The sequence below is a fragment of the Chanodichthys erythropterus genome, chromosome 14 (genome assembly GCF_024489055.1).
Source record: "Chanodichthys erythropterus isolate Z2021 chromosome 14, ASM2448905v1, whole genome shotgun sequence".
Taxonomy (NCBI): Eukaryota; Metazoa; Chordata; class Actinopteri; order Cypriniformes; family Xenocyprididae; genus Chanodichthys; species Chanodichthys erythropterus.
In genome coordinates this window covers 13,618,418-13,631,175 of record NC_090234.1, presented here as the reverse complement: position 1 = coordinate 13,631,175, position 12,758 = coordinate 13,618,418, and the positions used below count along the sequence as shown (strand labels likewise).

General features: G+C 32.5%; 2 protein-coding genes across 4 annotated transcripts; one reads left to right on the top strand and one right to left on the bottom strand.

Annotated features, from left to right (window-relative positions):
* Positions 1 to 350: 350 nt before the first annotated feature.
* Positions 351 to 6,236, top strand: pdcl3 (phosducin-like 3). Of its 2 annotated transcripts, XM_067409707.1 has the most exons (6): positions 351 to 510; positions 1,412 to 1,529; positions 2,995 to 3,088; positions 3,500 to 3,643; positions 4,152 to 4,360; positions 5,998 to 6,236. In XM_067409707.1, the coding sequence occupies exons 1-6, from the start codon at positions 505 to 507 to the stop codon at positions 6,144 to 6,146; spliced, it is 720 nt and encodes a 239-aa protein (XP_067265808.1). In that variant the 5' UTR covers positions 351 to 504; the 3' UTR covers positions 6,147 to 6,236. The 2 variants fall into 2 exon arrangements, with proteins under 2 accessions (XP_067265808.1, XP_067265809.1); XM_067409708.1 differs by lacking the exon at positions 351 to 510 and having other exon boundaries at positions 1,406 to 1,529.
* A 142-nt stretch (positions 6,237 to 6,378) lies between these two features.
* On the bottom strand, positions 6,379 to 12,313 carry nms (neuromedin S). Of its 2 annotated transcripts, none has more exons than XM_067409709.1 (8): positions 12,213 to 12,313; positions 11,082 to 11,134; positions 10,759 to 10,812; positions 10,661 to 10,687; positions 10,523 to 10,576; positions 10,351 to 10,413; positions 10,124 to 10,163; positions 6,379 to 6,846 (listed from the first exon to the last, which is right to left on the bottom strand). In XM_067409709.1, the coding sequence occupies exons 1-8, from the start codon at positions 12,289 to 12,291 to the stop codon at positions 6,806 to 6,808; spliced, it is 411 nt and encodes a 136-aa protein (XP_067265810.1). In that variant the 5' UTR covers positions 12,292 to 12,313; the 3' UTR covers positions 6,379 to 6,805. The 2 variants fall into 2 exon arrangements, with proteins under 2 accessions (XP_067265810.1, XP_067265811.1); XM_067409710.1 differs by having other exon boundaries at positions 6,756 to 6,846; positions 10,124 to 10,168.
* Between the last annotated feature and the right edge of the window lie 445 nt (positions 12,314 to 12,758).

The window sequence follows — 12,758 nt, the reverse complement described above, 5'->3', positions numbered from 1 at the left end:
ATTAGGGTTTTCATAATAAAAAATATCATTGAGAACAAATGAGTGATTTTCTTCTGTAGGGCTAAAATAAAAGAACTTACATTTTTAAAATCAAAGTAAATGGACAGTGAACGCATGTCTGTCACGCCTGTCACGTGGTTTGATTGACAGCGCTATCTGGACATTAGGTGCGCCGCACTACAACGCCATATATGGGCATTCAGAAACAAGGCGGAAAACGGTGCGACCCTAATTATTGTCCTGCACACTTTTGTTCCGCACGGGTTTAAATGTTCGCATTAATCGTCTCGTGTAAATATGTATATTATTATCGTAAGGTTAAAGTATTTATTTTGATTTAACAGCCGACTTTTGTTCATAAAAAGGATGAAAAGGCGGATGTTTTATATTTCGTGTAACGGACGCAGCTTGTGTTCGGCCGGAGGAGAATGAGGAGCGCTCCTTCTGTTTCCGGCGCTGTGAGAGCAGAGGTGTGATTCACACAGCAGAACAAACAGCACAAAGATGCAGGTTTGTGTGTTTTTAACGAAATTTGTTGTTTATTTCACGTTATATTGGACTTGAAATGGTCGTTGATTTATTGATGCTGCTTATGGTGATGAGGATGATGGTTTAGTTAAGATCTTTTGACTAGTAACTGGTTTAATCTACACCTACAGCCTGAGAAAAGTCATCTGTATGTTTACATTGTATATATATATTATTCTTGGGTTAATATTATGCTGAAAAAAGATTTTTCGAGTGTGTTTGACGAGAAAATGGTATGTTTTACATTCAGTTATGTCACGTTTAATTCAACTGTTCGTGAAATTTAATAGCGATTTCTGAGTGAAAATTGATCTAAAATAAACGTTTTTCTTCATTGTAGTTGTGGAATATGATCAAGGAAGATTAAAAATGCCATTTCCAGGCCGGAATCAATTATTAGTAGATTAAAACTTGCAAAAAAACTTGTCTGAGTTATTATAGTAAACTAAAGTATACTAAACTATAGTAAACTAAACTAAGAACATTTTTTTTTTAATTAATTGAAATAATATACAAAAAGCAATAAAACTTATTTTATTTCAGCTAGTTGCCAAAGCAACGTCTCATTTTTTTTAGTTTATATCGATGTACTAAAATAACTAAAACTATCTGAAATAAAAGTTAGTAAACTATATAGACACTTTTTTTTTTTTTTAAGAATTAAAAATGGCAAAAACAACAAAATGGTTCAAATGTAACAAATGAAAAAGTATTAAACTATATGATACAAAGTAACACTGTGGACCTTATTAAGAGACACAGACAAACTTATTTATTTTAATAAATTAAGGCATTAATATTATTCTCGAAGTCATGGAAACTCTGAAGTTGTGATTTTCACTGCAATATCATCATGTCTGAATGTGTTTTTTTGTGAATGCAGGACCCAAACGCAGACACTGAGTGGAATGACATCCTCAGGAAGAAGGGCATTCTGCCTCCTAAAGAAGCTCCGGCGGAGGAAGAAGAGGACGAGCAGCTTCATCAGCCTCAGTCTGTTGGTAAGTGAGTTTTTACACGGTTTCCAATAGTTTAACCCATGTGCGGTCTTCGTTTGGGAAGTCACACTGAGGGTCTTTGGGGACCCCAGGCAACAAAATGTAATTTAGTAACAAAATTGTTTTCATTTTAAACAAATGTAATTTTACTCTGTTTATTAATGTTTTTATTCAACATTTGTGCAGTTTTTGGAGGATTTATTATATTTTTTAAATTTATATAAATAAATTAAAAATATTTTTTTAAATAGGTTTTTGTACAAAAACAGCTTTTTATGTAAAATTCACTTTATAAAAGACCCACATTTCTAACTTTCATGGGGATCACATGGATAATTTGACATGGTTTAGTGTGAGATTTTTGCCCATCTTTTGGAAAATAAAGTTTTAAAAGTAAAAAATGATCACTTTATCCAGTAGATGGCAGCAGAGCTCCACTATTTGCTATTTGACTGACTGAAAGACATCTTTTCACAAGTATTATGATAAATCAATGAAATATTATGAAATCACAATTACGACAATAAAAATTACTTTGTCAAAGTTTAGCATTTTTCGTAATGAAAAAAAAAAAAAAAATCAGTTTTATCAATGTTACATTATGATGAGACCCCGCTTAGAAAATGGACAACATTCATCCTCAAAATCAACAATTTTTGAAAAACGTATTTTTTTCAGTGCAAAAAATACTAAACTTTGACAAAAAGTAATTTTTATTGTCATAATTATTTCATAATATTTAGACATGAATCCAGCTGAAAATACTTGTGAAAAGAGTCTTTCAGTCAGTCAAACAGCAAATAGTGGAGCTCTGCTGCCATCTACTGGATAAAGTGATCATTTTTTACTTTTAAAACTGCATTTTCCAAAAGATGGGCAAAAATCTCACACTAAACCATGTCAAATTATCCATGTGATCCCCATGAATGAAAGTTAGAAATGTGGGTCTTTTATAAAGTGAATTTTGCATAAAAAGCTGTTTTTGTAAAACCCTATTCAACAAAATATTTATTTTATTTATATAAATTTAAAAGATATGATAAATCTTCCAAAAACTGCACAAATATGAAGTAAAAACATGAATAAACAGAGTAAAATTACATTAGTTTTATTTTTTATTTTTTTTAAAAACAACTATTTTGATACAAAATTACATTTTGTTGCCTGTCTGGAGACTCCAAAGACCCTGAGTGTGTGTTTTTTGTTTTTGTTTTTCTTCTGCACTAACATAAAAACAAGATCAGTCCAATTCCTTTTAGTTTGTATATCTAGAAAGTGTTAACAACTGTACAAAGTTTAATGTCATTTGGACAAAGAGAACTTTTTTTTAATTTTAGCAAACCTCGTTTGGGGTCTAAGAAGACCCTATAAGGGTTAAATATGGATTTTGTTCCTCCTTGTCATCAGATGATCAGTTTTGTTTATCCTGAAGCATAAATATGTGACCTCATATTCTGTTCTTTTGCAGTGAAGACTTATGAGAGCATGACTCTAGAGGAGCTGGAGGAAAATGAAGATGAGTTTAATGATGAGGAGGATGAACTCGCCATAGAGATGTACAGGTACATATGTGTGCCTTACTGATGAAATCCATTTCATTATGTTTTAGTCCTATGGCATTTTTTTTTTTTTTTTTGTCACAGTGAGTAACAAATAAAGAAGTGTTGTGTAGCAAGTAATATCTCTAATTCAGAAGAATATTGTGGCTCATTTCAGTCTTTGCACATTCATAGAATGAAAATATATGAATACTGACTGTAATTTGGCCTTTTTGTTCTTGAATCTGTTTAACTCTCTATAGTCACCTTTACACTTCAGAGACGGTGTTGAATTATGCTGATTGTCAACTGAAAAAAACATTTCACAATAAGAGTAAAAGACTCAAAACGCAAACTATTACACTACAGCTGCTGCACAAACACTATTCAGGTGATGAAAGTGCAGTTAATAATCGTGTATCGTCTCTCTGGCAGACAGAAGAGGCTTGCGGAGTGGAAAGCGAACCAGATCAAGAACGCGTTCGGGGAGTTGAATGAGATCTCTGGTCAGGATTATGTGCAGGAGGTGAACAAAGCTGGAGCTGGAATCTGGGTGGTGCTGCATCTCTACAAACCGGGGTGATTTTACATTGACCTTTGCACTCAGATCACTTCTCAGACAGTGATTTATATATGTGCATGTATTAGTAAAGGATTAGTTCAGTTTAAAATTAAAATGTCCTGATAATTTACTCACCTCCATGTCATCTAAGATGTTCATGTCTTTCTTTCTTCAGTGGAAAAGAAATGAAGGTTTTTGAGGAAAACATTCCAGGATTTTTCTCCATATAGTGGACTTCACTGGGGTTCAACGGGTCCAAATGTCAGTTTCAGTGCAGCTTCAAAGAGCTCTACATGATCCCAGACGAGGAATAAGAGTCTTATCTAGAGAAATGTTTTCCTCAAAAACCTTAATTTCTTTTCCACTGAAGAAAGAAAGACATGAACATCTTGGATGACATGGGGGTGAGAATTTTAATACTGAAGTGAACTAATCCTTTAAATTTATGTGGGCTGTGTAATTACTTGCCTAAATGAAATGAGTCATACAGTACCTTGACTATCAAATCTGGTTGTTATCCCACAGAATCCCGTTGTGCACGCTGATAAACCAGCATCTGTCACATCTGGCCAACAAGTTTCCTCAAACCAAGTTCCTCAAATCTATTTCCAACACCTGCATTCCCAACTACCCCGACCGCAACCTGCCCACGGTGTTCGTCTACCACGAGGGCGAGATGAAGGCCCAGTACATCGGCCCTCTGGTTTTTGGTGGCATGAACCTGAAGTGTGACGGTGAGAAGGATTTTCTTGCTTAGTCACTGTTTCAATCCTTTGTCTTATTAAACACTTATGAACACAAATGCCATTTATTGATCTATAATATGAATTGACAGTCTGATTATCGTACAAATAATACTTTTAAATAGGATTCAAGAATCTTACATTTTATTCATTTAACAGAATCTAAATACTACGGAAAAGGATTAGGGCCAAGCAGTAATAGAAAGATGAAACCATCTCGAGATTAAAGTTGTTAAATTTTGAGAAACTCATTAAATCTTGAGAAAAAAGTGGAGATAAAATGTTGAGAATAAACTCATTAATTTATGATTTTTTTTCTCATAATTTAACAAATTTGTTCTCGTAATTTAACAAGTTTATTTTCAACATTTTATCTTGACTTTTTTCTCAATTTAACAACTTTAATCTGGAGATGGTTTTATTTGTTTTTATTATTGCTTGGCCCTAATCCTCTTCCGTAAAATACATCTTCATGCAGCCATATTATTATTATTATTATTTATTTTAAAATGAGTAAAATACTTTTTTTTTTTTTTTTTTTGTGATGCCCATTTAGATTTGTGGATAACAAATTGTAATATGTATTTTGTTAATATTTTAATAACAAAATACATATTACAATTTATCCACAAATCTAAATGGGCATCACAAAAAAAAAAAAAAAAAAAAAATTATTTGAATATAGTAAAAATATATACATACACACACATATTATATATTCAAATTTAATAAAATATATAACAATTATCCACAAATCCAAATGAGAATCACAAAACCTATTTTTACTCATTTTAAAATAAATATAAATATAATATAAAAAATATATATATATATATATATATATATATATATATATATATATATATATATATATATATATATATATATATATATATATATAATTATATAGCTTACTATTTATTTTAAAATGAGTAAAAATAGGTTTTGTGATTCTCATTTGGATTTGTGGATAATTGTTATATTTTATTAAATTTGAATATATAAAAAATTTTATTAAATAATTTAATTATTTCTATATTTTAAAATGAATACAAATATATTTAATTAAAATATATATAAATATTATATATATTATATTATATAATTATATATATATTAAATGTTAAAATATATTTTAATAAAAAATAGTTAAATATTAAATTTGTGTAGTGTGTGTATATATACGCATGCAATTTTTTAAAATGAGTAAAAATAGGTTTTGTGATTCTCATTTGGACATTATATATTTTGTTTTATTAAATAACTCATTATGAGTTCTCAATTTAACGACTTTTTTCTCGTAATTTAACAAGTTTATTCAACATTTTATTTCAATTATTTGAATGCATTTTTTTTTAATTGGTATGAGTAAAAGTAGGGTTTTGTGATGCCCATTTATAAATAAGGAATTTAGTAATATTAAATTATTACATTTATTATCTATAAGTGAATTGTCATGCAGCTTTTTGTTTTAAAATGTGTAAAATTGTGTATCCATATCTATAAAATAAACAAAAAATAATTTTTCTCCATACATGAGTTCATACGTACTGTCCTGCACAAGAAATATTAAATACACATTTCCTTTCCAGACATATGTAAATGAAAAGTTGTTTGTTTTGTTCCAGAGCTGGAGTGGCGTTTATCTGAGTCCGGTGCTATAAAGACCGACCTGGAGGAAAACCCCAGGAAACAGATCCAGGATCAGCTGATGACGTCCATTCGCTGCTCGGCGCCCAACCGCAGAGCCGGTGATGAGGACTCTGACGAGGACTGAAGCGGCACGCTAACATTATATCAGAATCACAGCTGGACTTCACCTGCAACAACAGCTCGACCGCCATAGAGTCGTTTGCTGCGACTCAAACACATGAGAAAGACTGTTGCCGAGAAGACTGTAATTTAAACTTTTACTATTTGCCATATTAAAAAGACGCGCGCTCTTCTGGAGGACAAGGACTCCTGCTTGTCTTGCACTCGGAAACATTTTGAAACCAGCCATCATTTAATGGATTATTCACCGGAAATTTGCATTGTGTTTTATATAAGATTTCTAATAACACAGCCTTTGTGAGTTCATTGCTTGTCATCATTTATTATATAAAAACATATTGATTTGAGTGCATTTTACTTCTTTTGTTTGTGCGTTAATGATGTTTCCACTCACCCATGGCCCTCTAAACAGGCTGAGATATTATTATGTGATATTTAGGGATATGTCACAAACAATTTCAGGCTATTTCCCATCAATTTCCTTTAACATTGTGATTAGCACCCACATACTGAAAAGGCTTCGCCTCTGGTTCGTGTTTTAGCAATAATACAGAAACCGTCAGCAAGCATGAGGTTACATTTATTAAAAGAGGTTTTAATGAAATCTGGTCGTGTTTTGTAGTTTGACAGCCACACTAATGCAGCTTTAACACATTTCAGGCATTACGGTGTCAGAGAGAATCCCAGATAAGAACAGAGGACGTCTGTAGGAGGAGAAACACACTGCGTTATATCCACCAGTTTACATGGAAATGAATCAAAGCTTTAAACAATTGCTCATGCTTGTTATTTCCATCTCTGTCACTCTATAGTCCCATAAATAACAGCAAAAAATTCAATTTGTATATGTTTATCTCCAAGCTTGAAAGTAAATCATCTGCTATGATTTGCTTTTTGTTAGTGCTGTCTTTTACAGTTTTTTTGCAATCGCTAGGACACATTTCTCAACACTTTTACTGCACAAAATGCATTCATTGACAACATCTTTCAATTTAAATGCTCACTCAAACACCACCAATACTCAATGTACATACAGATCAATTTGCACATTTACATACACACTAAAAAATGCTGGGTTAAATAGTCCTAAGCACGTGTCCGACTGTTTCTATTTGAACCGGAGCTTCTTATGCAACCCGTAACCCATGTTTTTCCAACCTTCTATGCATGAAAGTGCACGGGACGGCAGTCAAACCCGTGACTTCCCACTCGTGAACTCGTACTAGATCGATGTGCTCCCAGTTCTGCGCTCTGACGTCACATAGCCCGCGAAAAACAACAATGGCAGCCCCTATGGATGCGGTGTTTATGCTTTGGGGTACACGGTGAGAAATACACTTAAAGAATTAGTTCACTTTCAAATAAAATTCTCCTGTTAATTTACTCACCTCCATGTCATCCAAGATGTTCATGTCTTTCTTTCTTCAGTTGAAAAGAAATTAAGGTTTTTCATGAAAATATTCCAGGATTTTTCTCCATATAGTGGACTTCACTGGGGTTCAACGGGTTGAAGGTCCAAATGTCAGTTTCAGTGCAGCTTCAAAGGGCTTTAAACGATACCAGACGAGGAAGAGTCTTATCTAGAGCAGTGTTAATAATTTTCGTCAACAACATTTTTTCACGGACGAAAACGAGACGATGACTAAATAAAAATACGTTTTGAATTTGAATGACTAAAACTATAACTAAAATCTACTCTAATTTTCGTCAGCGGATAAAAACGAGACGAAAATGAAAGAGAGGGACAATTTGAGAAGATATCCAGTCAAGACTGCTGTCCTGTGTGGAAGATGCTCACATTTGAAGTGTAACGTCACGTGCTGATCTAACCGCGGTAAAAGCGGCGCTATTGCGCGCTCTACAGGCTCGTGCAGCAGCACATCTGACTGCTACACAATTAATGAATAACGCACGTTTATGCCAAGCGATTGCTTGTCAGCTAATGTTGATGAATTATGACAATGTTTACTACACAATGTTTATATTATAGTATGTTTTAGACGGTGGTAAGAATGCATATTTTATCTCCCTCATGAGCAGCCTGCTACAGTGCAGACATTTCAGAATAAGAGTCACGGTGTATTTCAGTATGGTTTAAAATTATTATTTTTTTCCTGGTCATTATTGTCATTTTGTTTACATAATAAACTGTATTTAATTTAATTTCTATTTAATTCACAGTAAACTACTGTATCTTGTCACAGGAAGGAAAGACTAAGAACATTATTTGACACATTATTTTATTTTACAAGTATAAGGGTTATTATAGTAAACTAAAACCATAAAAAATATTCCTTACTTGAAATAAACGTTAACTGAAATAAAAAAAATATAGCCTATATATAAAAATGTAAACTTTTTTCCTTTCATCTAGTTTCCAAGCTTTAGCTTAACCTCATGTATTACACTAACAAAAATAAAAATAATAACAAAACAACAACAACAAAAAACTATATAGACATTTAAAAGCAAAAACTAAAAAAACAAACACCAAAAATTACTAAAACTTAACTTAACTTGCTATGGCGAGTAAAGTACAGTTGGTTGTCTTAAGTGAACATAAACAGTTTGGAGAATATCAGATGTATATCAGTGTATTGGATCTGTGTATTGTTAGAGAAATGCTTAATGCATTACAATTTAACTAAATTAGATTTTAGTTGACTTTGATGCTAGTGGATGAGTTGAATCAAGGGATGTGAACCGATTAATCATGATTGTTAGCAAAATAAAAGTCTGTGTTTACGTAATATATGTTTGTGGTCTGTGTATAATAGTTATGTATATATAAATACAGACACATGTATATATTTAAGAAAAATGTTAGATTTATATATAAAATATTTATATTTACATGTACTATAAAGTATATATAAAAAAACATGCATATATTTCTTAAATTTATACATGTATGTGTCTGTATTTATATATACATAACTATTATACACAGACCACAAACATATATTGCGTAAACACAGACTTTTATTTTGCTAACAATTAATCGCGATTAATCATTGCACATCAACTCCACAGCAACTACATCAATTTATCCACTAACCATTCAGAAACGTCTAAAAGTTGTAACTTCTTCCTGAGTCTCTCCATCAGTGTCGACTCCGGTTTGAACAATGTAAGGCTGAACACTTTCCTCATTTTGGCTGCGTGAGATTCTCCAGCTTTGTTGTCGTTGAGCTGTTAAAGCTCCGCCCTCTTCTGTAAAGGAGGCGGGAGCAGCAGCTCATTTGCATTTAAAGGGACACACACAAAAACAGTGTGTTTTTGCTCACACCCAAATAGGGGCAAAGTTGAATAAATGATCTGTGGGGGATTTTGAGCTGAAACTTTCCAAATGCTGGGTTTGTCCATATTTAACCTAACTTGGGTTATTTTTACCCCAGCATTTTTTTAGTGTACTCTTTTCAAAACATAATACAAAACTGAATAACAGCAATTTACTACAATTAGTTACTATTTCTACAGTAATACCATACTGAAGTCTATTTTGAATCTAAAAAAAATAAATTAGATGTGTGTTGCACTTTCAATTTCATTATTATCTCGACAAAAGAGGAAACTTCTGAATAATTTTGTACTGTAACGTAAACATAAACTGCAGTGAATTCTGATTTGTGTTTTATAAAGAAATTTTATACAAGAAAACATTATATAATGCTCCTGTTGTTATGAGTGAGAAAGTGTGTTTGTTGGGTCAAGCCTTTGCAAGTGAAATGGAAAAATGAGTCGATTTGAGACATAAATGAAGCGTTTTAGTGAATTTTGAATGAGAAATTTACTGCTGTGCCAAACTGAAAGTTGGTTATGAGAACTGTGTAAAGAGAAAATGTCCTATCAATTGTAAAAATCCTGTAATCATAACTGACAATTATCAGAATTATTGAAAATTGAAAAATTATGCAAATTCACTGGTCAAGAACGCTGATTTTACTTCAGTTTTTAAGCTGTGGTTTTGTTTTCACGCACCTCGAATGTTTCTTCCAGGAGTGCCGCAAACGTTCTTCAGCTTCTCTAAGAGAAAGACACACGTTACTCAAAAAGACACTGGGAGATATTTTCACCAGCCTGCTGAAGTGATGATCATATTAAACAGTGCTTTCATGATCACAATGCGAGCTTGATCTCCAGCCTAACACCTTTAACCGAGCGTCTCACAGACAATAACAGGAACCCAAAGAAAATTGCCTCCACACCTGTTTCTTCCTGCGCAGAGAGAGTTTCGGCGAGAGACGCATCAACGGATGAACCGAATGAGACTGAAGACAAGGAGAAAACAACATATTCATATACAGCAGTGGCCAAAAGTGATGTTAATGACCCAAGTTTGATTAAACATCAGAATACAGTAACATGAGATACTCATACCTCTCTCTCTACTGAGCCGACTGAGTTGTGTGCTTTGGAATAATGAAACAGGAACTGAAGAGCAAAATAAAAACTTGTTATAGAAACAAACAGGGCATCAGTCTGACATCATCAGAGAGCTGCTCTGTATGAACTTACCCTCTTAAAAACATTCTGAATCTGCTCCTGTAGAAACACACGAGAGGTTCAGACACACGGTCACAATGAACTCACATGTGTGGGAAAACGTCACTCACCTGGTCCTGGTTCCTCCACTCCACACCACACAGAGAACTTAGCAACGCCGAGCCCTAAAAACATTATGATCAGCCATACGTTATCATGACTGGAAATTAACTTCACATTTAAGAGCAGGAATGTTGTACTAGAATCTATTTAGATAGATAGATAGATAGATAGATAGATAGATAGATAGATAGATAGATAGATAGATAGATAGATAGATAGATAGATAGATAGATAGATAGATAGATAGATAGATAGATAGATAGATAGATAGATAGATAGATAGATAATAAATAAAAAAAATAATGCCAAAAATAAAATAATTAATTCATACCTGAACATAATCTCCATAATCGTCACAATCTGTCAGTGGACTTGGATAGCTTTCTGCAATCATACAAATATATTTTTTATTGATTAACTAATTTTGCTCATTTGTTAATTTAATTTTACTAAAATCCAATATTTATCAGACACAGAGGTATCCCACTCTAAAATCCCAAAGATTTTTTTTAATCATATTTGAAAACAGTAAATGATTCTAAATAATTCTTATGGGAATTATTACAACAGGATTTCAATAAAATGTACTATAAATATAAAAATAAATAAATATATTACATACATATATACATATATATATATATATATATATATATATATATATATATATATATATATATATATATACATAAATAAATATATATATATATATATATATATATACACACAGGTTGATTGGGACAATTTTTCCAATTCATCTCAATGGCAAAATCACCCTGAATCCCCCTTATATGTATATATGTATATATATATATATATATATATATATATATATATATATATATATATATATATATATATATATATATAAAGTTAACATGAACTAACAATACTTCTACAACATTTATTAATCTCATTTCATGTTAATTTCAACATTTACTAATAGGCTTCATTATTAAAATCAAAGGTTATATCTGTTAATATAATTAATGAACCTGAGCAAACATGAAGAATGGCTGTATTTTTAGTAATCAACATTTACAAAGATTAATAAATAATATAATATTGTATTGCTTCTTTGAAACTCCACATGCAGTTTCTAAAAAATATTCAACAGAGAAGCAAATATGAATTTCAATTTGATTCCCTTAGGATCCTTAAAATTGATTCCAATTTCCAAATTATCGAAATTCCAACAGCAATCTTGTATAAATTAGCGTGAATTCAGAGTGATTGAGACACTTTTTCCAAGTCATCTCAATGGCAAAAAGTGAATCAACCTGAATTCACCCTACAGGGTAAACACTCAATAGTCTAAAGCTGATAAACTAACTTTATGCATCTTGTCATCTGTTGACACACACACAACAATATTTTTTTTAATGAAATTTAAATACATTTAAGTCTAAATAATATTTACAGAATCTAAAGTCAGCTGAAATTAATTGCTGAAGTTACTCACCAACAGCTGAATAAAAGCTGCCGATAGCCCAAACTAAACAGCAAATCACCGAAAAGTGCTGATAACACGCGCTCCCCATATCCGTGTGATGGTGCTGGTTCTGCTGTGTGGAGAACTGAAGTCATGCTGATGCAGACGAGATAAAGTCTCTCATAGCGGGTGACCAATCAACACCGAGATCCAGTCCCCGCGCGCATCATTACCAGAGCGCGCTCTCGACCTGCGCGCGCGCCACACACACACTGTGGAAATAAACACGGATCGAAAGTCACGTGTCAGGGACACCGAATTCAATTATGCGGGATTCGACCTTCTTAATGAGGACTCGAAAAGACGTCAAAACACAAGGTTGGTGGTGTTAGAAATAGTAGCCACAAAAGTTAGTTAAATAGTTAGTTCACCCAAAAATGAAAATAATGTCATTAATTACTCACCCTCATGCCGTTCCAGGGCAAATTAAGATATTTTAGTTGAAATCCGATGGCTCCGTGAGTCCTTCATAGCCAGCAATGACATTTCCTCTCTCAAGATCCATTAATGTACTAA

Excerpts from the sequence above, each read along its gene's own strand:
- pdcl3 (XM_067409707.1), top strand. Across the intron at positions 1,530-2,994 it reads TCATCAGCCTCAGTCTGTTG|TGAAGACTTATGAGAGCATG; the intron begins GTAAGTGAGTTT and ends GTTCTTTTGCAG. Across the intron at positions 3,089-3,499 it reads CTCGCCATAGAGATGTACAG|ACAGAAGAGGCTTGCGGAGT; the intron begins GTACATATGTGT and ends TCTCTCTGGCAG.
- nms (XM_067409709.1), bottom strand. The coding sequence starts at position 12,291 with ATGGGGAGCGCGTGTTATCAGCACTTTTCGGTGATTTGCTGTTTAGTT. Across the intron at positions 10,688-10,758 it reads AGTGGAGGAACCAGGACCAG|GAGCAGATTCAGAATGTTTT; the intron begins GTGAGTGACGTT and ends GTGTTTCTACAG. Across the intron at positions 10,577-10,660 it reads TTCAGAATGTTTTTAAGAGG|TTCCTGTTTCATTATTCCAA; the intron begins GTAAGTTCATAC and ends TTTGCTCTTCAG.